Genomic DNA, 25,544 nt, shown 5'->3' on the forward strand with positions numbered 1-25,544 from the left:
TGATAATTCCGTGTTTCCCTGAAAATAAGGCGTAGCAAGACAATCAGCTCTAATGCGTCTTTTGGAGCAAATAAGACCAGGTCTTATATTAATTTTTGCTCCGAAAGACGCATTAGAGCTGATGGTCCGGCTAGGTCTTATTTTCAGGGAAACATGGTTCTACTATAAGAAGAATCAATGTGAAATTGTATTAATGAGGATAAGATACATTAGTTGCTGTTAAAAGCAACCCTAAAAATCACATTGATTTAACATAAGAAAGGAGTAATTGTCTTTACACAAAATCCAGTGTGGATATTCTTGGTCAGGGACATTCCTGGACCGCTATACTCTAAGCAGTGTCTTAGGGATATAGGTTTTTTTCATTTGGTTTTTTTTTTTTTCCCCTCTTGGAGTTCTTTGCTTTCCTATATGCAGATGGAAGAAGGGAAGCATGGAAGATCTTATGGGAAATTATAAAGCCGGGCCTGGAAGTGATATATGACACTTCTATCCACATTCCTTTGACACAGTTCAGCTCTGTATCCAGAAAGGAGAAGACAGTTGTTATTGGTACTAGTTAGCATTCTACCAGAATTATGTCACTTTCTCTCGTTTAACAACGTAAACAACAACAAAGATCTATTAGCACCTGCTGGGTACTCGCCACTCTGTTGATTCCTGTGGTTGAGGAACTTGCAGTATATTAATGGAGTTTAAACAGTTTTAAAAAAGTACAATCAATACTATGATAAGGGTTTGTGTTATGGGAGCATAGATAAGGTGTAGCCAATTCAAATGGCAACATTCGAAGAGGAAAAGTAATGTGAATCAAGTACTCTTGAAAAATGTTTGTGAATGCTGTGGCTTTTGGGACAACCTTCCAGACACAGCTCCATCATTGAATAACTTTAATGTCTGGTGTTACCACGTAGAGCTTTTTTTCCCCTTTAACTGTAGACTAGGCATAATGTCTTCCTTGCTGACTTCACATAGTTTTATGGGCCTCAGATGAGAGCATGAATGTGAATGAGCTTTGTACACATTATGTCAGTGTAGACTAGCAAGGAAGTATTATGGAGTGGAACAAACCTTGGATTAGGTTGGAAAATACCTAAATGCTGGTAGTTCTTTGCCTCTTTTTAATTTTGTTTCTTTAGACTTCTGTGAGTCTTCTGTGAGTTTCTTTATCTTTAATCCCTGTGCTACTTGCTTTATAAGATAGATTTAATATGTAAATGCAATGTTTACAAAAGTTCCTTGAAAATTATAAATTCCTCTTCAAATATAAGATGTTCTTAATAATTAATACTGTTTAATCATCTATAGCACTGGTTGTTGAGATTAGGACTAATAATCTACCACATAGGTTAATCTTGTTATGTGATATATTATAACTAATGATGTTGGAAATGCACTTTGTTTTGTAGTATGTCTCAGTCTGTTTTCTAATGATTTGCATTATAATGGGCTTCTATGATAATAGCAGGTTAAGTGTTGGGATATAAACTGAATTGAAACCACTATTTTTTCAAGTGCCTTTGAAGATAAAGGTTATTAGAAGTTAAATTGAGAATGACAAGTTTAAGTGCTATCCTTATATATTAACATTTACTTTATAGGTACTAATCAGAGAACACTAAAATGAGCATTCTCATTCCAAAGAAAAAATTTGCATTAATTTTCATAAAGAGAGTCTTTGAACATGTCTTCCAAGCTATATAGTTTCTCTCTTTGACACTTTCCTTTACTCTCCCACCACCTCCTTCCCCTCACCACACTCATTTTTAAATTTTCAGGCAAAGAACAGATTAGCACAAAAATATGTATAGCTTAATTCAGCTTTAGTTTTGCTACTACTATTTGGTTTTAAATATTCGTGCTTGATGTTTCTTTGGTTTTAGGAAGGCTGGTTTCAGATAGCTGAAAATATGGGATTTCAGTGCCTAAAGATTGAGAGCAAAGATCCCCGGCTAGATGGGATAGACTCACTTTCTGGAACTGAAATCCCCCTGCACTACATCTGCAAATTGGCTACTCATGCCATCCACTTGGTGGTCTTTCACGAGAGGAGTGGCAACTACCTCTGGCATGGCCATCTACGACTCAAAGGACACATTGACAGGAAATTTATTCCTTTTCGGAAGTTACAGTTTGGTCGTTATCCGGGAGCTTTTGACAGGTAAATTCAGGGTGGAAAGGGGAAATGTGAAATCTATATTGTCCAGTCATGAATTTTTACTTTTTTTTTGCATTTAGTAATTAAATCTAATATGCAATACATGTAAATCAGTTTTGAAATGTGAATATTCAATAGGAAGAAACTCACGCACAAATGTACCAGGAAATATATGTATAAGAATGTTCATAGCAACATTGTTCCTCATGCTCCCAGACAAAACATTGCCTATTCACACATTGGAGTAGAATTATAGAGCAGGGAAATAAATGAACTAGTGCTCTGCGTGACAACATAGATGAATCCTACAATGTCGGCAGCAAAAGCAACATGTGAGAGAACGCAAATATTATGATTATATTTATAAAAAGTTCAAACACAGGATAAAGTCTTTTCATGGATGTCTACTCATACTTACATACAAAAAGTGGTCAAGAGGTACAAACTTCCAGTTGTGAGAGAAATATGTTCTGGGGCTGTAACATGCAGTAAGGTGACTAAAGGTAACACTGCTGTATCGTACATTTGAAAGTTACTAAGAGAGTAGATTTTAAAAGTTGTTATCTGAGGTAATCGAATGCTTGATGTTCAGCTATTTTGCTTATGTTGTATATTTTGAAGAGGCTGCCAGTAATTTAAGTCCTTATAATGAATCTTAACTTTTGTCTTCAGGCCAGAGTTACAACAAATTACTGTTGACGGACTAGAAGTTCTCATTCCAAAAGATCCAACGCACTTTCTAGAAGAAGTACCACACTCTCGATTTATTGAGTGTAGGTATAAAGAAGCTCGAGCATTCTTTCAGGTTAGAGATCATCAGATATACTTTTTAAATTACAGGAAGTATGTTTGCTTTTAATATTTCTGGGCTGGGGTGGAAATAAAGGGACTTACGGAAAATAGATGAGAAAGCATCTTTTTTTTATCTTCTAGATTGTTTTCTTTTAATTTTTTTTTAAGTAGATTAAACATTACCGTTAAGAAATGGTTTGATATGGCTTGATATTTATGGAGACCTTGTTTTATTTAGATAAACTTCAATAGGTTTAGCATTGGCCTCTGCTTTCAGTTAGGGTAACCCACGAAGTTTATAAAAGATGGCATATTCTGTTCTTGAAGCAATCCAAGTGGGATGAAGCCACAGCAGAAGTTGGACCATACGAAAGAATCTTAGAAAAGATTTCATGGAAAATACAATTTTTCTCAGAGGGTTGGCACTGAATATGAATTTTTTTGTGTTTATGAAGGTTTTTGAAGATAAATGCTACACAAAGACCAAGGGCTTTTGAACTTTACTTTATTCTGCTGCTCTAGCTTTCAATTCAATGAACATTTATTGAAAGCCTCTTTCCCAGGAACTCTGCTGACCCTGGGGATATAAAGATGATTTTGAAGGGCATGAAAGTTCAGCTAAGAGATGACATGAAACAGAGATACTGAGAAAACAGTGAAATTTACGGTGGGGTTTTGGTGCCCTAATTCTTTCACTTGCCCTTTATTTTCACGGGTCCCATTCTGAGAAAGCTATAGACACAGGACAGGAGCAGAATGGGAAAATGATATGTCATCTATATCATGACTGGTCAAGTGCTCAACACCCACAAATGCAAGGTTTTTCTGGTAGGATCTTGACCTGCCAGCCCAAGAGGGCTTCCTAATCCCATTCCCTTTACTCTGAAATTGTGGAGCTGTGACACATACCCAGTCGTCCTCATGGAGGAAAAGCTGGAAGATCGCATGTGTGCCTGGGCCTGCTGCTCCAGTAGGCAAGTGCTACCATCATACCCCACCACATAGTAACAAGAAACAGAAGAAATGCAGTGTGGTTCTTGAACTTGACCACTCACTCTCTTTGCCTTAAGGGAGTTTGTTCTGGTTGCCACTTCTGTCATAGCAATTATTAAAGTGAATTGGGAAGGTCTGTCTTGTCCCTCTACTAGATGATGTGAATTTCTTGATAGCAGGCATCTCATTTTCTTCACCTTTGTAGCCCCAGTATCTAGCACGGTACCCAGCACAAAGAAAAGATCTTATAATTATAGAAAAAAGCATGAAGAATAAGGTGCTGATCTGAATCAAATGATTTTTTAGGGACATTTATTTAGAGTACTCCATCACCTAGCAAGTATGTGCTCAGACTCATTTTTTTGATCTTTTTGGGAAGGCAGTTTCAAAATATTGAGAAATCATGAGGATAGTGTCACATTTTTTAATTCCATGTTTTCATTCTTTTGAAAATTTGAGTGTAGTCAGCATTTGTGTAAAGAATATGGATTACCGATACTCAGCGGGCTTATCAATTTATTATAGCCTCACAGTTGTGATGTCTAAAGCTCCATCACATAGAAAGACTGTAATATTGTCTGGAGGTTTATATTCATAAGAGGGTAAGGTGGAACTTTGTATTCGTTCTTCACCATGTTATCTGTGTCCTTCACTGCAGCAAGACAGATTACTAATTTGTTTTTCTCTTCTGCTAACGTATTGGTGTTACTCATATCGAGTGCCTGGTGGGATTGATAACTTTTTAATTTTTATTTTCTTTAATGTTTCATTCTTCATCATTTCTTATATTAGGACCATGATGAAAAATACCAGGTGGGTCCGTTTTCAAATTAAAGTGAACATACATAATTTTGAACACTTGATGGCGCCAAACTGTCTTAAATATAGTGCCTGATGTAAAATAAGCAGGGCACTCATCTAAAAATCTCATAAAGCAACCTCCTAACTTTCATTTTTTTTTATAACATTTGCAAACTTGCAGAAAAGTTGCAAATGCAATACAAATAATTTTTTTCCCCCTGAACTATCTGGGAGTAAGTTTGTAGGCCATATACCCCACAACTTCCAATAATTTAGTATTTCTTAAAAGCAAGGACAGTGTCTTACAAGTCTTGATCCGAAAATCAGGAAATTAACACATAGATTATTACCATTTCATCCCCATTCAATCAAGTTGTTCTAATTGCCTCAATAATGACCTTTATAATAAAAGGATTCAGTTCAGAATCACATGTTGTATTTCATTTTCCTGTCTCTAGTCTCCTTCAGTCTGGAACAATTTCTCAGTCCCTTTTTAACTTTCATGACTTTGATACCTTTGAGAATTATAGGCTAGGTATTTTATAAATCATCCCTCATTTGGGATTCGTCTGGTTTTTCCTCAAGTTAGATGTAGGTTATACACCTTTTGTAGGAATAACAGACGTAATGTTGTGCTCTTCTCGTTACATGCTGTCAGGTGCTGCATGGCTGACTTGTCCCCTTAGTGTGGGTATTCACATGGATCACTTGATTAAAGTGCTGTATGCTTGCTTCCCCCTGGGAAGTTTCTGGTTTTTCCCTTTGTAATTAATAGTATTTGGCGGGAAGATACTTTAAAACTATGTCATTGTCAATATCATCATCAAACTTCCCACTTATTTATTTGTTTATATTAGTATGAACTCACGGTTTTCTATTTTTTCAATGGGTATTTTCATTCTTTATTTTGATAATCGTTCCACATTTGGCCGTTGGGAACCCCTTCACGATGGCTTCTGTGTCTTTTGACATGTTACCATCCTTTTTTTGACCACTGTCTTGCCTGTTGGCACATGATGTTCTAGATTCCTCTTGTAATTTCCTGGCCACAAACCTAGACTCAGCCATTTCTCTGAGTCCTGGTTCCTTTTTAGAAGCTGAGATCTGGATATCAGTTGTGCTCGTTGCTGTTTGGGTTTTGCTGCATACAGGCCCTCACAGTAACAGGACAATGGTGTGTTCAAGGCGTATAGCAGTATAAATGTATTCACTCTAACACATCTGAGGGTCAGTTTTAAGAAATGGAATCTCTAGGAGTGGCATGTTAGGAAAGGCATGTCAGGGTCAGGGTATGTCTGTGCAGAGGGCAGCCTCAGTAGAACAGAACTATCAGAGTAATGTTTTTGTAGAGCAAAAAGTTATGTTAATTAATTTGATCCTTTCAGTCACTGTGAAATGAGGCCAGTGTATACTACAAAGGTATACTACAGTGTATACTACTGAGGTTTTGAGATGTTAGTTGTGCAATCATTATTGGATGAGCATGGACTAAATAAATCCTGGGTCTCCAAACTTCTGGCTCCAGGCTTTTCCCACTACAGTAACAATAAGGACATGTGTCTCTCATTCTAATCATACATCCTAAGAGAAGTCATGGCCCTAAGAATATTTTCATCTCGAAAGGATCTCGTATAATTTGTATATTCTTGAGAAGGCAACTTATCTTCAGGAACCCCACCTTCTTACTAGGAATACTCTTTGCTTAAGGTCCCTAGTGTCCTTCTAGGAACTGTATTTCCTCCTGCTGTATTGTAAAAGAATGACAGGATATTTTAGGATATTGTAGGCACGGGAGGGGGCTGTCAATCATTTATTCATTAATCCATTTATCAATATATGGTGATCACATATTAAGTGCCATTCTAAATTTGTGCTTACAGTGATGGAAAGATTCAGTACCTGTCCTTAAGGAACCATCTTTACAGACTAGTGGAGGAAATATAAATAAAATGAACAATTAGAATTAAATGTGATAAAAATTATAGTAAAAGTGTACACCAGCGGTAATAATTATAAGCTCATTAACAGATTAGTTCATTTGTCTTTGTCTGTATCTGAAGAGGAGCACTGGGAGAAAAGATACATACGTCCTTCTGGGAGAATCAGGGAATGTTTTCCTGAGGGTAGAACTACACATGAAAGATTTTAGGAAACAGTGTGTATAAGGGCACAGAGACTTGAAACGTGGTATATTTGAGGAATTACAAGTTATTGCTGTGATGTGAAGTGTGAGGAGGGTGGCGATGAGGCGGGGCCAGTAGTCAGGGAGCAGAACACAAATGTCCTTTTCCGCCATGCCATGAAGTTTAGATTTGGTCCCATAGGTAGTGAAGCATCCCTTAAGAATTTATAGGGTTCTCTCCTCAGTTCCAGAACACTCTAAAAATGAAGGAAATCAGAAAAGCAAGAAGACTAAGTAAATGATAATATTTGTGTAGAGCTTCTCAAGTGGTGACACATTTTTCTGTCATCCATTATCTCATTAAATCTTCACAGCAGTCCTATACAGTGTAATTATTATTCTTTAATTCCTGATGAGGAAATGATATCTAAGAGAGGTTTGTTCTTTCATTCTCTCATTCATTTAGCAGATATTCAGGCACTGTTCTAGGCACTGGAGGTAGAGTGGTAAACAAATGAAGTCACTTTCCCCGGAAAGCTTACATTCTTCTGAGGCGATACGCCCCAGGTTGCAGCTAAAAAGAGGTGGGACTAGACTTGAACACATAATCGGATTCAAAATCCCACGCTCTTTCTACTATATGAGAACTATATAGTCTCTAAAGACCAGTTGCATCAGTGAATGATGGAAATGTCATTGAATATATTTTGCTTCAGATATGCCTGTAGCTCTCGCCATTCCTTCCTTTCCCCTACTAGTCCAGTCTGATAAATTGTAAAGTGGAAGAGGGAACTGATAAAGGTGTAAGTCTCATCCTTTAGGAATCCTGGGTATATTCCTTCCTGTTTAACTTATATTTCCTAGAATCTACTCCTTTAGTCTTTATAAAATAAATGTGACTAACAGGGAGCTCTGAAACTTCATTTTTATAATTGAAAAATATATGGGGCTAGTTTTCAAGTTTAAATTAGATGTCACAAAAATGTTTCTAGCAATTTAGGTACGACTTTAATAGCTGACTGTTTATTCTATCTGTAGCAGTACCTTGATGATAACACTGCGGAAGCCATGGCCTTTCGGAAGAGGGCAAAGGAATTGTTGCAACTTGCAGCCAAAACATTAAAGAAATTGGGAGTACGGTTCTGGCTGAGCAGTGGAACTTGTTTAGGTAAAACTCTTGTCGCGTCACATTTGTCTTTGTGTCATTTCATCCTCTTTGGTGGCTTTAGGGGGTGAATGCTTGAGATGGATGACAAAATATCAGTGATACTCAAAATGTCATATTTATAGATAGAATAAACGTAGTGCATGGAGCAAGGATTTATTGATTACTTTAAAGAAATTAATTTCAGAAACATAAAAGTGAGTTGGGAAGGTCATATTTGTGTTTACCAAAAATTATAATTCATGTGTGCAAAATTTATAGCAGAACATGTAGACTGTATTTGATTCTCAGGTAATCCTTAGTTAGTATTTTGTTATTTCTATCCCAAAGAGTACTGTTGCCTTAAAAAAAGAAATTTATTTAGTTTCTCATACATACAAATAACTTGCATTGTACCAAAAGTTTCTAGTGGGAGGAAGATTGAAGGGAGTGTCACACGGTTTTCACAAACCTTTTCCAGATCATCACTAGCGTTAATATCACTGACTGCACTTCACTGCCTCACTCCACTCTGTTCATTCTGAGGTGGGGAAATGTAGACTTTTCTAGAGTCCTTAGGCAAGTTGCTCTCAGTCTCTGGGAAAGATTTCTGGATCTCTTTCTCCTATACACTCGATCAGACTTTTTTGGAATTTAGAATCTTAAATTTTGTGTTTATTCCCTCTTGTGTATAACTATAGTTGGTTATAACTTTATTTGTTCTTGCTTAATTATAACTGTATTTATACAAAAGTTCTGCTTCTGCTTTTATAGGATTATTGTATAATTTACTTTCTAATTCAAGAGACTTTTGAGTGAAAGGGAGTCCCATTAATAAGTATGTTGGTACAACAGGCATAAACTAGGATATATGGTTATCCTCTTTATTAGTGTTTGTGGAAAATTCACACGGTTCTTCCTGTCAACAAGCTGACAGCTCGAGTAAGCCAAAGAAATACACCTCACACATTTATGTGATATATGCTTAAAGGTTTAACTTTAATTGTTTTATAGACTATGTCATCAGAAATACTTCTTAATCATTTGTCATGGTTTGTTTTGAGTTCTTAGCCCCATGGTTTTCTTGATTTAAGGACATTTACAAAATGAGGGAGTTAGATTAGATAATAATAAAGAGGCTTCCATTTTTAATAATTTATGATTATTTGATAGATGTGGATTGTAGACTTTTCTCAAACTAGACGTGAGAGCCCATCATCATAGGCTTCTAAAGATCCATGTTAAAATAAAATGAAAGTTTAGACTTCCAAACAGTATTGCCTGGTGGTGATACCTATAAAGATAATCGCAGACATTTACTTACTTTTTTAATAATTTGGATGGAAGGCATAGAAGGATAATAGGAGAGATTCAGGAGTCCTTAGTAATCTTAAAGTATAAATTTTGTTTTTCTTTTTTTAGAACATTACTATAGTACCTGATTGTGAAGTAGATACATAGCAAATACCTAGAAATATCTTTTGACAGTATGCTGACAATTGAGGTTGATACTGCTCTTCTTTGCTATATGACCCATTGGACATGAGCTGTTCTGAGCTGTTAAGTTCTGGAAATTACTATTCAGGAAAAGGATATTGTTTAAGCAAAATAATTAAATTATATTTTTAGCATATCTTAAATGCAGCCTTCATCATTGGAAGTTTCTGATTAAACATTCTCAAAAGTAACTTAATTTGTTTAAATGGATGGCTTAATTAACATTATTAAAGCTAATAGTTTATTCAGAAATTAAAATACATCATGAAAGTTTTAGAGGATACCAAGTACCCAGGCCAGTAAAAATGAGGGGAGGGGCAGGGAGGGGAGGGGAGGATTTTGTTTTGTTTTTCTGTCCACCCCCCAAGGGTCGAGTTCTTTAACAGGTGGGTCCTATAACCACAGATTTTAGTTTGGGATTTAATTTTTTTTAAATAATTTTAATAAAGCATCCTAAGTCTAATCCTATGAAATAAAATCCACTGTTACAAAGATCAGACATTATAATAATGACAATTTTTTCCAAATTTAAGTTTTTTTCTTTTTTTAATACTGATGTGTTTTTTATTAGTTTCAGATATACAAAGTAAAATAATAGATATTTGTACCCCTCACAAAATTTAAGTTTCTAAAAAAGTTTTCTTATTTCTTTTTCTTTTTTTAAGGATGGTATCGGCAGTGCAGTATTATTCCTTATAGTAAAGATGTTGACTTAGGAATTTTTATACAAGATTACAAATCTAATATTATTTCAGCATTTCAGGATGCAGGACTTCCACTCAAACACAAATTTGGGAAGGTGAGTAATAAAAACCTGCTTTACTGAACAAATAGCATGTCTCAAAAGTAAAATTTATATTAAGCAACTCAGAAATGTTTAAGAATGTTGCACGCATCATGTTATCACTAAATATTGGCCAGGCTGAGTTCAGCAGAAGCTTGTTACCACTTGTGACCTCAGCACTATTTAAGGAAAACTAGAAATCTGGCTTTCTATTGACAGCGACAAAGAGAAAAAGATCTTGGATTCTTGCAAATGAATTTATTCCCATTATATAATATACAATTAATATAATAAGTAAGAATCCCTCCTCCCCTTCCATGAAGTTATATTGTTTCTCATGAGTCATTTAATTTTATGCTCACTTAGGCATCTTATCACTGTCAACATGAAACATTCCATTGATTGCTACGGGTTACAAATACAGACTCATTTCAAACAGTACTTGAATTTCTTGTTTATTTTGCCTGGCCTAGGTGATAGCAGTTTTCTCACAGGTCAGCTAGGAAGAGGTTATCGTGGCTTAGATGAAATCTCCTTTAGACGATTTGATTCCTGTGCTCCAACCCCGTGATCCTTTTGCAATCACCTCACTTCTAATTTTCTTGTCTCCAGGATGGTGTTGTCTTGGAAAGCACGTAGAAGTATGAAAAGTTATTTCCCTCATCATAATCATTCTACTTTACCAAAAAAATTAATAAAATATTTTCCTGAGGTCAAAGTCAAAGCAGTGGAACTCTAGTCACTCAGCAAACGTTTCCTCAGCCCTCACTCCATGCCTGGCACTGTGCTCAGCACCCAGGACATAGAGAGGAATCAGTGACAGTCCTTACCTTTGAGGCGTTCACTGTCTAATTAGAAGGGAAAAAAATGCATAAATAATTATTATGTGATTAGTGCTGTAACAGACAGATGCACCAAGTCCAATGGGAACATAATTATTTGTGGAATACATACCATTAGGGAAATACTCTCAGAAGTCTTTATGAGCCCATTGTAGAGAGAAAAAGGGATAAAAACTCCAAGTCCTCGCCAGTCAGCACCTTGGAGGCTTTGGACCCCATTCTTGTGCTCCGGCCACTCCGATCCCTTTGGAGTGTACTTTTTCTTCTAATAAACTGCTCTTTCATCACTTAAAAAAAAAAAAAAAAGAAGAAAAAGTCTTTGTACCTTTAACTTCTCTTTTTGTCATGTACATAATGTACTGATCTATGGTAGGTATATGGATTTCTAGAATACAACATTTCCTTAAGTGCTTATTTATTGATTGTAATGAGAAACTTCTTTTCCTGATAGTGTCACTTGATTATTAAATATTAAAGGGCGTAATCTGTCTTTGGTTCCTTCCCTCCTTTAGTCAGAAAGGGGCTCAGGAGCAGGATGTTCCACACAGTGATAATTTCACTGCTGTAAGTCGTTGCCCTGAGTCGTCACCAGTTGTAGGGAGCAACATTGTTTTATATGCATTTCAGGAGGAAATCAAATGATGGCGTGCTACTGATGCATCCCGATTTCAGAGCTGCTCCAACTTGAAAAAACGTGTATCTAAAATCTGTACTCTCTCTATATAAAATATTATCTCTCTAAATTGAAAACGTGTATTTCTTTTGTTTCAGTCTCTGAACGTTTTCATCTTCCCTCTAGGTAGAAGACAGCTTGGAACTCTCTTTCCAGGGAAAAGATGACGTAAAACTTGACATTTTTTTCTTCTATGAAGAGACTGACCATATGTGGAATGGAGGCACTCAGGCCAAAACAGGAAAAAAATTTAAGTATGAATCAGATAAACACTTATAAAGGGGGAGGGGGGCTATAGAAATAACTTCACAAGGTTGGGGGGAGAAAAGGCTCTGTCAAGGCTCCACTGTTAGGTACCATTTTCTCAGCTTGCCCATAGAACCCAGTTGTGTTTGTGAAGCGAGGACTACCTGTCAGGAAAGTCTGCAAGGAGGAAGTGTCCCTGGGCTTGTTAGTCCAGAGATTCATTATCATTCAAAGCCCTTGAGTCATCAGAAAGACAAACCCAAAACAAGGAACACGAAAACCAAGCTCAGAGTCTGACCCAGAAAACTGATTTGCTGTTCGAGTTGTAGGAGCTTGATAATTTGATGGGCATGGGTAAAGGTCAGCAAGGAGACAGTCAAGGTGAAGTGCTATTTAAATGAGGAATGTGGATTGACTGGGGCTGAGGCCGTGAGTGCTGGGCAGGCACTATGTGCCTTCAACATAGACGAGGGTTAGTCCTCCAAAGATGCTCGTTGGGCTGAACAGCAACCGTATTTTGTCGAATGTAAGATGATATAGATTGTAAGATGCACCCTTATTTTATGTGCTTCTAAGAAAGGAAAAACACTTCCAGTTACAATTGTAAGACACATGATTCACAGATGAAAAAATTGGGGGGTAGAGGGGTGTGTCTCAGAACTGAAGAATGCAGTATGTGTTAGATTGGCATTTTAAACATTTTTTTAATGCTGCCATAGTAAAACTCCTTGATGAGAAAAGACGAAAATGATATGAGAGTAACTATGCTCTCCTTTATTTATTTATTTTTTAGAGATATTACTGGGGAAGGAGAACAATGTGTATTTCCAGAACTTTCTTGGGGAACAGTGTGTTTTTTCCCAGGACCCATCAGCTCCAAGTCAAGTTGTTGTCCTTCAGTCTTAGCTGTGGAGGGTGCAGCTCAGCTCCAAGTCCAGTCGCCGTTTTCCATGTTTAGTTGCAGGGGGCACAGCCCACCATCCCATGCGGGAATTGAACCGGCAACTCTTGCTCAGAGCTCGCGCTCTAACCAACTGAGCCACCCAGCCGCCCTGTGCTTTCCTTTATGATGCAGTTGGTCTGTTCTCAGTTCTGAGAGAGTGAGAATGAATGGGAGAACGCGAAGAGCAGGGGCTTTGGAGTCAGGCAAACTGGAAAACCTCAGCTCCACCTACGTGTGGCTTTTCCCAACATTAATCTCATCTATTAAATTGGGGTAGTGCTACTTACTATGTGTCAGGCACTATTATGAACATTTTACATGTATTAGCACACCTAACCCTCAAAACAACCTTAAGAGGTAGATACTCTGTGAGGCACTGAGAATTTAAGTAGTTTGTTCAAGATCACATAGCAAATGAGTGAAGGAGGCAGACCGCAGCCTGTCTCTAGAGTTCGTACTTTGAACCACTTCTCGCCTCTGCCTCCCTAAAACACCTGACAATATGAGGCACTTACCATAATGCTTAGCATTTATTAAGTAAGTGGTGGTTATCACTGTTATTGTTATTTAATATTATTAATACTGAGAGTATTAATGTGATTATTGTCATTACTGTCGTTATGGTAGTTACGTAACCAGTCGCATAAATTTACCTTACCACCTTGCTGAGACTGGGGCTTTTGTCATTGATTACCTTTGAGCCATGGGGCATAGTGAGGAATGTTCTGTAACACAGAAGAGGAATTCCACACTCAGCCTGGTTTCTCCTGGGTACACTGACATTCCCTACTGGGATCGCTGAATCTTTATTTGAAGGCAAGGTGTCTGTCTTCATGTAAAGTTCAACTAGTTCTGGAGGTTTGAGAGTAATCCAAACCTTTTCCTCAAAGTCATGCAGTATCCCCAAATTGACATTGACCCCAGAGCATATTCTTGAAACTTTCATTTATTATAAAACATTATTTTGCTTTTTAACAGCAAACACATTTATGTTGGGTAAGCTCTGATTATAAGACAGAAAATAATAAGTTAATGAATATATAATTGACACTGGTGAATGGGGGGTGTTTTTGATATTCACTTACAGTTTGTTTATTCAAAGTACGATAAAGATGCCAAATTTAATGTATCATTTAGAAGCTTTTAAAAAAACTATAAGGTGATATACCATACAAATTAAAGGCACAGTCAGTCTGCTTGCTTTTGAATCCCAGCCCTACATTTTACTAGATTGATTACCTTGGGAAAGTTATTTAACCTCTCTGTGCCTAAGTTTCCTCAAATGTAAAATGGGAATAATAATAGAAATTGCTACAGAGAGTGGTTGTAAAGATCAAATGAGTTAATACACAAAAAGCGTTTTGAAGAGAATTAAGCATGTCTTGAGTGCTAAGAAAGGATTAGCTGCTATTATTAATACTACTAGTAGTAGTGGTCGTAAAGAAAATTATTCCTCTTCTTTGTCTTGTGAGAAATTTACAGATTAGGAACCTATCTAGTTATTTCAATATTAAACTGCCAGACCTACTCTTAGAGAACTCACATGAGAAGGTCACCTTTTTATTTTTCTAAGAAAGATAATTTTTACAGCCAGTATGATAATCCTGTTTTTCTTAAATTTCCTTCCAAGGCTTGAGTTTCTTACTGACATGATCTGAAACCCACAAACCTCGAAAGAACTGTTCATTTCTAACCACTACATTTCTGGATCGAAAGAGCTGCTTTCATCCTGCTTTAAGCGCTCTTTATGGTAGCAGTGTTTGGGAAGTGTGAAGTGTTCTGATTATTTAAGAAGAGAAATGAGCAGTACTAGAACTGTCTGGACAGATGGTGTGAGTCCCAGATTTTCTATCATGTTACCGTGACCTTAAAAGGCAGAGAAAAGAACAGGGGATGGCTGCGTAGTTTCTTTGGAAGATTCCCCCAACCATATGCCATTTTCATTCTTTTCAACACTATTTACTTAAAGGAGCTGTAGTATTTTCACCACTACTATTCCTAGAAGGAAAAAGAAAAAAACAACAACCTTTAAAGTTAGTCTAAGGTTCTTTCTATCTTTATAATATTCTACTTTTTATTCATGCATAGTTAATTCTGAGAAAAGCTTAATAATATAGAATGCTTACCATTTTTTTAAAAAGGTTGAAAAGGAACTCAGGAAGGAAGAAAGAAGTTCTCTCTTTCAAAACTTTATGCCTTCAGAATGATGTTTTTGGTTCTCAGATTTAATAATTATCATAGTAACAGCAGTAATAAAGATATAGCTACCAGGGTATCTGCTAGACATCAGGCACTTTGTATTTATAATCTCAGATAATCCTCAGATTATCCTGTGGGTTAGGTGTTCTTACTCCCAGTTAGATATGAGGAAACTAAAGCTCAGAGAAATGAAGTAACTCACTCAAAGTCATCTTACCATTAATGGCAGGGCCAAGATTTAACTCCAGACCTGTTTAGACTCTTAAGCCTAAATGCTTTCTTCTAAGAGTTAATAGATTAAATGAGTTAATAATATGCATTTAGAGCAATTCCTGGCACCTAATAAATACTACTATGTGGGTATTAGCTACGGCTGCTACTATCATTACTATCTATTACTGTTGCTGTGTAGCTCTGTCACAAAGCATAGCACCTTCATATAGTGCTAACTTGGATTAGTTATTCTCTGGGCAAGCATTTTATTTCCAGATCTCATATTCATTCCATCCTTAGTTCTCAGTCCGTCACTCCTTTTCCTAAATTCCCTCTTTTACCTCAAATCTAAATCCCATTCTTATATATTGTCTAGATTTTTTATATTTATTTTTCTTCTGCAGAGTCCCAATCACCAGTAATAAAAAGTGGTGAATATAGTAACCATGCCTCCAGGATGTGAAGTTTCTTTTCCACAGCTTCACAGTTCCTATAGTGCTGCCCATATTTCTTGGGGTTATTTCTTTCCTTCCCCACTGAATCAACTGATATAAGTAGAGGCCAAAAGTTTGAGAGGTAATACTAATGGTAATAATAAAAATGAACTTTTATTGAGTATTTACTATGTACCAAGCTTTTATTTGCATCATCTCACTTAACCCTCACAAGTTTATAAGGGAGATTTTTATCATTGTCACCTTCATTTTATGGATGAGGAAATTAAGACAGAGCTAAGACTCAGACCTAGGACCATATCACTTCAGAGCCCATGTTCTTATCCATATACAGTGTTATTTTCACCACAAACTCTGTCATATTGTTAATGAGCAGGTCCTTGAAAAAATTTATTTATTTTAACATCATTTTGTTATAACATTGATGAAATGCTGTGGGAACATAACTCTTGTTTGTATCAATTAGCCTATGGTAAAATTGGTTCCTTTATACATCGTTTTGCTTGAAGTCGGCAGAACATACCAACAGCGTTAAATGAGGACTTACTGTCCCCCCCCAGTGACGGACCACATATACAATGGTGGTCCCGTGTGATTATAACGGAGCTGAAAAATTCCTATTGCCTAGTGACTCATAGCTGTCCTAACGTTGTAGTACCAGGCATCACTCAGGTGTTGTGGTGATGCTGGTGTAAACAAACGTGCACTGCCAGTCGTGTAAAAGTACAGCACAGACAATTACGTACAGTGCAGAGTATTTGATAATGATAATAAATGACTATGTTACTGGGTTATGTACTTACTATACTATGCTTTTTATTGTTACTTTAGAGTGTACTCTTTCTACTTATTTATAATAAAAAAAAAGTTTACCGCAGAACAGCATGCCGTGTTGTGCTGGTAGCAGCCTCATACATCTCATGTTTACTGAATCTCTTGATTGCACCATTTTCTCTGTGCTTGACTTAATCTCTTGCTGTTTTGTACAGTAACCTGCTACACAGGCTTGTAGCCTAGGAGCAATAAGCTGCACCATACAGTCTAGGTGTCTAGTAGGCTATACCATCTACATTTCCGTAAGTACAATCTGTGATGTTCGCAGTGATGAAATCACCTAATGACACATTTCTCAGAATGTCTCACCGTCAGTAAGCAGCACATGACTGTATATGTCATGTATAGTTGAGATACCAAATCAACTCTGTCTAAAAGCAACGGCAAGGAACTATGACTTAACAATAGAGAACTTTGTTAGGTAGACTTAGGAGGAATACGGAGAAAGGCCTAATAATACATCTACTTTATTATTTTTTCTATATAGATTGTTCTCTTATTATTAAGAAAATTCTGTGAGCATCTTTGTACATAAAGTAAACACTTTATTAGGGATTGTTTTCCTGAATAGATTCCTAGAAATAGAGTTATTATTGTTTGATTGTGCTCTTTGAGAAATAGAGGGCAATGTTCTAATACCAGTAAAAGTATAACATTTTGTTCCTCAGTGTTTTGTTTTTCCTTTGACTCCTTAAGGCTCTTAGTAGCTGTACAGGCCTCCTCAGTCTTCCTTGTTTGTCAGCATGCTTTATTCTACCTGCCTTTTTCTCCCCTAATTTTTTTAAGTAAACTTTTTATTTTGTGGTAATTTTAGATTTACTGAAAAGTTACAAAGATAATACAGCGTTTCTGTATACCAGTCACCCAGTTTCCCTAATGTTAACATATCGTTACCATGGTTCATTTGTCAAAACTAATTAACCAACATTGGTGTGTTACAATTAACTAAGCTCTAGACTTTATCTGTATTTCACCAGTTTTTCCACGAATGTCCTTTTTTTGTTCCAGGATCTAATCCAAGATACCACATGGCATTTAGACACTCAGCCTTTTGAATCTTGATTTTAGTCCAAGATTTTAAGCATCTCACTAGTGGTACCAGATTACTGTACATCATCACATGGCCCAGTTCTTGCAAGGACATTGAGTTGCCTCCAATTTGATTGCACCTCAGTACCTCTAACTGGAAATAATCTCCACTTCCTCTGAATTTCCATAGATTTTTCCCCCCTTTACCTCTTTCGTGCTTTATTTGAATACTATTGCCGACTTGTCTGTCCTGAGTTGTAGATAGAATCAAGCTTGATAAATCTGTCTAGCTGAGTGAGACCCAAGCCATACTTGAAACTAAAATCAGGTCCTCTTAAGTGCAGTCTTCAGTGTTTTGTGAAGGTGCTAGGGTGACATCAGGTTGATGACTTGATCCAACCTAGCACCTTTGGAGAACCAAAGCAGTCAAGTTAAGTCACTCCAGTTGTTTTCAGTCACTTGGCTTCAAAAGATGTTAAGGACTAGAGTTAGTTGTTGAATCCCCATTCGTAAGTTCTCTCAGCTTCACAGATACTATGCTTCTGTAGTTCTAGCTCTCAGAAAAACACATTTTTTTTTTAGTACTTACAGCTGTGAAGCTAAAAAGGCAAATTTGAATAATTTCTTTCAGTGAGTATATTTAAAACATTGTCTTTTCTAAAAATGATCTCACAGATGATACCACATCTCAGTTTATGCCTTCATATTTTACAACATAGAGATTGTGACTTAGGGCTCCTTAATTATACCTCCAAACCTTTACTGTGTAGGAGGGACAAAACTGAGTCATTGAGGGAAGAGCTTTGAATGCATGTTATGTGGTAATTGTATACTTATACAATATACAGAAGTGGCAATTATTTATATAGTAAGCTTCGTTTATTTGGTTTTTAAAGAAATTATCTCAGAATGAATAAATACCAGATCTTATTATATATTTATGTGAAATAAATTATATTTTTAAGACTGCCATAAATTTGTTGTTTGAATATAATTCCATAAAATATTCTATAAGGTAGTATTTGGGGAGATATAAGAACATATTTTCATAATAAGACTTGTACACAAATGTTTTTAGCAGTCTTATTCATGGTAGCCAAAAAATGGAAACAACCCAAATGCACATCTTATGGTGACCAGATAAACAAATTATGGTATGTTCAAACAGTGGACTAGTACTCAGCAATAGGGAGAAACGAACTACATGGATGAATTTCCAAAACATGCTAAGTGGAAGAAGTCAGATAGGAAGAGTACATACGCTGTAACTGCATTTATTTCATGTTGTGGAACAGGCAAAACCAATCACAAAGGTAACAATATCAGTGAATGCCAGGGGCTGGGGTGGATTGACTGCCAAAGAGCATGGGGAACTTTGGGAAGCAAGGTGGTAGAAATGTTCTCTATCTTGATTATTGTAGTGGTTACAGGGTATATGTATTTGTCAAAACTTAAAATGGGTACATTCCATTATATGTAAATTACACCTCAAAAAAGTTGATTTAAAAGGTTAAAAAAGAAAACAAAAGTATTTTATGGCTTAGAAAACCAATGCTCAGAGAAAAGAGCCCAAGATTACAAGTTGAAACAGGGATACCTGGGTCCAGAAGCCATGAATTTGATCAAGGCAGACCTAATTACAGTGATAAACTTTGAACCTTTTGTATTTTATTGGACAAACTGGATAATCTGAAATCTAAAAGAAGCCTTGTGCATTTAGTATCTAATTTGAAATCATAATTTAACCTCCTTTTCCCCTTGTCTATTATTCAAAGAGAAATCCGATAAAAATTGTGTAAGAGAAAGCAAGCACAGCTGGAGTCCGGTTGGTTGGTGATGAGCTGTACGAGTAGATCTAGTTTTTTGGAAGTTACGCACCAGAAATAAAATTGTCCTGAGGCTCTGTCCTCTGGCCGTAAAAGTTTTGCGCAGGCTTTAAATGGGTAGTTTTTGATATGGTTATTCTGCATGTGCGTTCAAGTGTTAAATGATAACTATTCATGCAAGCTTTAATTTGTCTACTCACTGATGATACAGATTTCTTCTTGTTTCTCCTGTGGGACAGATAAACCACTCATTCTGTCCTATGGAGAGGGCATGGCAGAGTTTAAAAGTCAGTAGGATAGACGGAACCACTCAATTTACAGTGGAAGTCAGTGGGAAAATGAGGGCCGATGGGTAGAATTTTACTTTATAAAAGCTGTATATGCTATATATATAGATCATATGTTAGAAGTTTGGGATAGGAGTGGCGTATGGGATCAGCAAAGACCTCAGAGAGACTCCATTCTAACCTAGGTTCTAAAAAGTATGTAACGCCGTTCCTCTTTTACCCATTTAGCTTCTGAATAATTGGTGGTGGAAATGGGAGAGGTTTAATGGAAGAGACAGTTAAAAAAAAAATACTAGTTAGCTAGCACACTGTAACTTTGGTTTTCAAGAGTTGATTCTAATTCTTAGAAAACTACTTATGGGCAGAATTGTTGGTGATGACTAGTAATTAATGTGGCATAGTAATTGCTCACTTTGTCACATTCCTTTGCTTAAAACACAGATAACAGGAATATGTCTAAAGACATAGCTAAGCTAAAAGAAACTGAAGTAAATGATGAAGAAGCAGTATTTAAAGAGAATTTCCAAATTTAGGACAGCCAAGCAGGATAAATAATAAATCTATATGTAGATACTTCTTAAGGAAAACTATGCTATCAAAACCAAAAAAGTTTACAGGCTACCTGAGAAAATAAATTCACAAAGGAACAGCAAATACACCTCAGCAACGATAGAGACCAGAAGATAATGCAGTAACATCTTCCAAAAGCTGAGGAGGAATAACTGTCAATTTGGAATGTTACGTACACTTAAAACTAATAATCAAGACTGAGGTCAAGATAAAGACATTTACATGTATACAAAGACTGTGAAAGTTTATGTCTTACAGAGCCACACTTAAAGATCTATTAAAGAATCCAGAAGGAAGACATGATATGTATGAAATAATGTTGAACACAGAATTGCATAAAATGTGTCAGTAAATTTGTTAGCCATTGCCTGTTTAAAAAAAAAAAAGACAAATGTTAAAAATAAGTTGAAGGAGGTGATTTGCCAAGTGTTCAAGAGTAAAGTATACTAAATTACATGTTTATAAAGAGCGTAGAAATTCTGCATACATTTAGTCTTTATAAGTAAATGTTGTAGTGAAGTATGTATGTTAAAAAATAAACAGTAATTATTACAGACAGTAACTACTAGTAGATAGAAATATTGAAAACTTCCAGACAAACAGAATGAAAGAAAATTTATAAACCTTTATTAATCCAAATGTAGGAAATGTGGGTCAAAGAAAAAGCATGATAAACTGAAAACATATAAAAATAATCATGTAACAACAACAGTCAGCATTGTTATAGCACTTACTTATGTGTTACTTATGTGTTAAATACTGCTCAGCACTTTACATATATTTATTCATTCTATGCTAACATCTCTCTGAGGTAGTAGTAGTATCCTTGTTTTATAAAGGAAGAAGTTAGGACACAAAAAGATTGACCAAGGTCACACAATTAATAACTGGTGAAGCCAGGATTTGAGCCCAGGCAGTCTGGCTCTAGAGTTCAAAACACATCCAGATATATAATTTATTACAATAAATGTTAATAGATTAAGGTAACCTGTAAAAAGACATAGTTTATCAAACGGGATAGAAAAACAAAATTTAGTTATAATGCTTGGCAAGAGGCACACCTAAAACAAAATCACACAAAGGTTGAAAATTATAGGGACAGAAAAAATATACCCTGATATTATTAACCAAAGAAAACTGGCACTATATTTAATTTTAGTATCAGGCAAAATAGAATTTTAGGGGGGGAATATTAAAGGATGAAAAGGCCCACTATACAATTTCACAAAGAAACAGCCCACTAAGAAGAAAGAATATTCATGAGCTTGTATGACAATATGGCCTTTAAATATATAAATCAAAAACTGATGAAATTCTAATGAATATTTGACATGTTCACAATTATGGTAGGAGATTTTCATATACTTTTTAAAACTGCTGATTCAAACAAAGAAGAAATTAGTAAAATTGTTGAAGATATGAACAAAATTAACAGGCTTGATCGACTTGATATTTATAAAAGTCTTCACCCAACAAATGGTGAATATCCTCTTATATGCTATAAATGGAGCATTTACAGAAGTTGATTTATGTACTACATCATAAAGGCAATCTTAGTAAATTTCAAAGATTAATAAAAATTGTGTGTGTGTGTGTGTGTGTGTGTAAAATTCTCCACATTAACAGATTAAAGGGGAAGAACCTACATGATTATGTCAATACGTGGAATACTTGTAGTATGGCACAATGGAATTGAATTTGAAAACAATTAAACGACATCTTTAAAATGTGTGGAAAGTTTAAAATGCCCTCCCTAATAACTAATGAATTTAAAAAGGAAATCATGAGTGAGAATTATAAAATTTTTAGGACCCAAAGATAATGAATGTACTACATATCAAAGCTTGTAGAATGCAGTTAAAAGGATAAAGGTAAAGTGAAGGAAGGAAACCAATAGAAGAAATTAATGAAATAAAACCAATACCAAAGATCAACAAATCCAAATGCTGGTTTTTAAAAAATAAAATCTAGTGAACAGACATTTAGCAATATTGATCAAGAAAATCAGTAAAATTAAAAATAATATTCAATATTCAAACCCAGGATGTTGACTCTTAACCATGTTACACTGATTCTCTCAAAAGTGAAAGCTACAGACCACCTTCAGTCAATAAATGTGGTAATTAGATAAAATGTGAACATGATAAAATTTTCTGGAAAAAACATGTATCAAAATCAACTCAAGAAATTCTAGATAATCTATATTCATTAGAGAAATTGAATTAGTAACCAAAAATACTCCTTTTCCCTTCTTTTCCCTACCAAAAGACGTAGAAAGTTTTACCATGCCTTCACAGATTATTCCCTGTATTATATAGCCTATGTTGGAAAATAGAAAAAAAAAAACTGCTTCAAGCAACTCATTTTATGAGACTGATAGCAAATAGGACTTGGACAGTACCCAAAAAAAATTTTTTAAGGGAAATTAAAGTCTCAGCACAGATAAAAATATCCTAAGTGAAACAAATGATTAGAATTTTGGAGTGTGTATGTATTAGTATAATTCTCAACATTAAAGGATTAAAATTTTAAAAGGATTTTAAACTATGTGATTGTTTCAGTAGATGACATTAAAAACTTTTGGTAAATTTCCTAATTAATCAAAAAGGAAAAAAGGGGGGGGTTTAGTAAACTTGGAATAAAAGGGATCTGGAATTTCTTTAACCTGATAAAGGGACTATACCAAAAACCTACGTTGAGAAATCACATTTAATAGTAAAACTTTAGAAGACTTTCTATTAAAATCAGAAGAAAAAGATGTAAGAATGGTTGCTGTTCCTGCTTCTATAAAGCAGTATACTAGAGGGCTTAGGCACTGGACTAACAAAAGAATAAGAAATTAAGAGTTAAAAGAAGAGACAAAATTGGTAATGAGAATAAACCATTTATGTTGTTTTGTAGGAAATTCTTGTTTTGAAAAAAGGCTCTACTGTTCCAACTTCAGAATTTAATGCAAACTTAGGTTTAAAAATGTCAGCGTCAGTTGTAATTGATGTTAGCTCACTTAGCCAAGCTAACTAGTAATAATAAAAACAGTGTTTTTCACTTAGTAATTGTGTTTATAGGTTGTATAATTAAACTGATGAAATTACTTTATCCTACCACCAATGAGTAGATTTTAAGCATCTCTGTGAGGGGAGAATTTTACAGACTTTAAGCATCTCTGTGAGGGGAGAAAAATGGTCTACTCTAGCTAACTCTTAATTCTAAGTACTGTTTTATGCAAAAATAAAATGAAGTACAAATGGTATGAAATCGAAAATGATTGAGGGGAATTTTTGTGTGTGTGATAAGATCCCTTGAATTTGTATTCTGATATAGGGTTGCTTAGTCTGAATTTAAATCTTTTCACATTTTGGACTCTATCAGAGCTTTAAGTACAAACTGCTTAGCTGAACTGAACCTTAGCTTTAAAAGCTAAAGTCACATTACACACCCATGACAGATTATTGGTCATTGTTTATTGGTGACCTGAACAGAGTACATGGTGTGTGCTGTTCTGGGTCCCTCAGCCCTCTTTCCTTCTCCACAATCCCATTTTAAAGTCAGTTTTCACATTTTATGGTTTGTTTATCTTTGCTGGAATTTTCTTTTGGCCGAATGGATTGAAAATTATGTGGTGAAAAGAAAACCACAAAATGTTTAGGGATGTTTCTATTTAGGAACAAAAATTAACATTTGAATTAAATTGTCTTTGAGTTATTTTAATATTGTTTATGTATTTTAAATGTTTTGGTTTTGTTCATAAATCTTTTCTTGTTCAAAACATTGCTTTTGTAAAATGGGTAGTATCCTTATTTACCTTCTATCCTGGACCTATGATTTTTCTTTCTTTCACCTCTTTGATGAGACTGTAGAGGCTAATATTTAAGAGAGAAATTTCCTGGCCTGTGTTACTAGATAGACCGTGGTTTTTGCCTCATTTCAACTTCAGTGTGTCAACTTGATAGGATGGGACAGGTGGACATTCTGCTGACCAGCATTTGATGGGGGAGGGTGGAGGCTGGTGATGGATGGATCTGTCTGATGACAAAATAAGCAATTCCATGAATATGAGTGTGCAGAGTAAAAGTGGGACCAGCAGATGGTGGATCTATGCTGTATCTGATTTCTTCCTCAGCTATGAGATTTGCTGTGGCTGACTTTTCACAGAAGCCAGCTGGGATTGTCTATTAACTGCCAGCACCCATTGGTTTGGGGAGAAGGGACTTGTTGCTTTCTTTAGAATTTGTTCAGCCTCTCATTTTCATGTATGGCTTTATGTTCATCTGGTGGTAAAACATGATATTCAAAAGCAGAACGTATGAAAAGTGACCTTTCCTTGGAGAACATCCCAGTTAGATCTCATTTGCACAATATGATTACACTTTGACATCTGGCTTTTTTCCCTTGTTCCTTTTTTTTTCCCCTTTAATCCTCTGATATTTTGAATTTCTGTGATCTCTGCTGTTGGCACTTCAAATCTCTTTCCTAAAAGTTCTTCCCATGTTGTGAAGAGAAGGAACATTTTTCAGAAAACACCAACACAGGATATAAGTCTATCAGAAAAGCTTAAAATCTCACAAAGCTGATGGTTTGAACTTCCCTTTGTAATATATAAAATTTTACTTACTGATCCAGTGTACTTTTAAGGAACGTTTTGGTTTAATGTCGGAACCTTACCTACTAATTGAGAAAGTTCTGCTATAGATAGATTAAAATTCATTATAACCCATACTCCTTCGGCTGGCTTAGAGATGGTCTTTAGCGTTTTAAAAGAAAGGAAGAAGGGCAGGAACTACAGGTGGGTTCAGGTGAGGGATGCAAGCCTGAAAATGTACTTTGAGGTCAGGCTGGCTATATAGTCTGGGGAAGTCAGGTTGTGAAAGAAAAGAAAATTCACCTTCCATGTGTGCTGTTTATTTTAGTGTTCTTTAGTTAAATTCTTTGAGCAGCAGCTTGAATGTGATGAGGATTTAATGGTATGTGAACTGTTTTTAAAAAGAATGTTTGGGGCTGAGAGCAGAGATTTTAAAAGTGTAGATGGTAAAAAAAAAAAAAAAAAAAAAAGGCAGAGCAGGAAGAAGGTGGTTGTTGAAGTACAGTGCATCGAAACATTGGATGTGTATTCCTGCATTTGAAAAGGCGGTAGGGTGT

General features: G+C 35.7%; 1 protein-coding gene across 8 annotated transcripts in view; it reads left to right on the forward strand.

The window, feature by feature from the left end:
- Positions 1 to 25,544, forward strand: part of FKTN (fukutin) — a 57,657-nt gene that overhangs the window by 25,313 nt on the left and 6,800 nt on the right. For 7 of the 8 annotated variants that reach the window (XM_019734206.2, XM_019734201.2, XM_074330787.1 and 4 more), the window contains 5 exons: positions 1,884 to 2,161; positions 2,831 to 2,963; positions 7,905 to 8,034; positions 10,173 to 10,306; positions 11,933 to 12,060. In XM_019734206.2, coding sequence (XP_019589765.2) covers positions 1,884 to 2,161; positions 2,831 to 2,963; positions 7,905 to 8,034; positions 10,173 to 10,306; positions 11,933 to 12,060 — 803 coding nt within the window. The remainder of the gene's footprint in view (positions 1 to 1,883; positions 2,162 to 2,830; positions 2,964 to 7,904; positions 8,035 to 10,172; positions 10,307 to 11,932; positions 12,061 to 25,544) is intronic. The other variant, XM_019734205.2, reaches the window with a different exon arrangement.

Source organism: Rhinolophus sinicus, linkage group LG04 (genome assembly GCF_036562045.2).
Source record: "Rhinolophus sinicus isolate RSC01 linkage group LG04, ASM3656204v1, whole genome shotgun sequence".
Taxonomy (NCBI): Eukaryota; Metazoa; Chordata; class Mammalia; order Chiroptera; family Rhinolophidae; genus Rhinolophus; species Rhinolophus sinicus.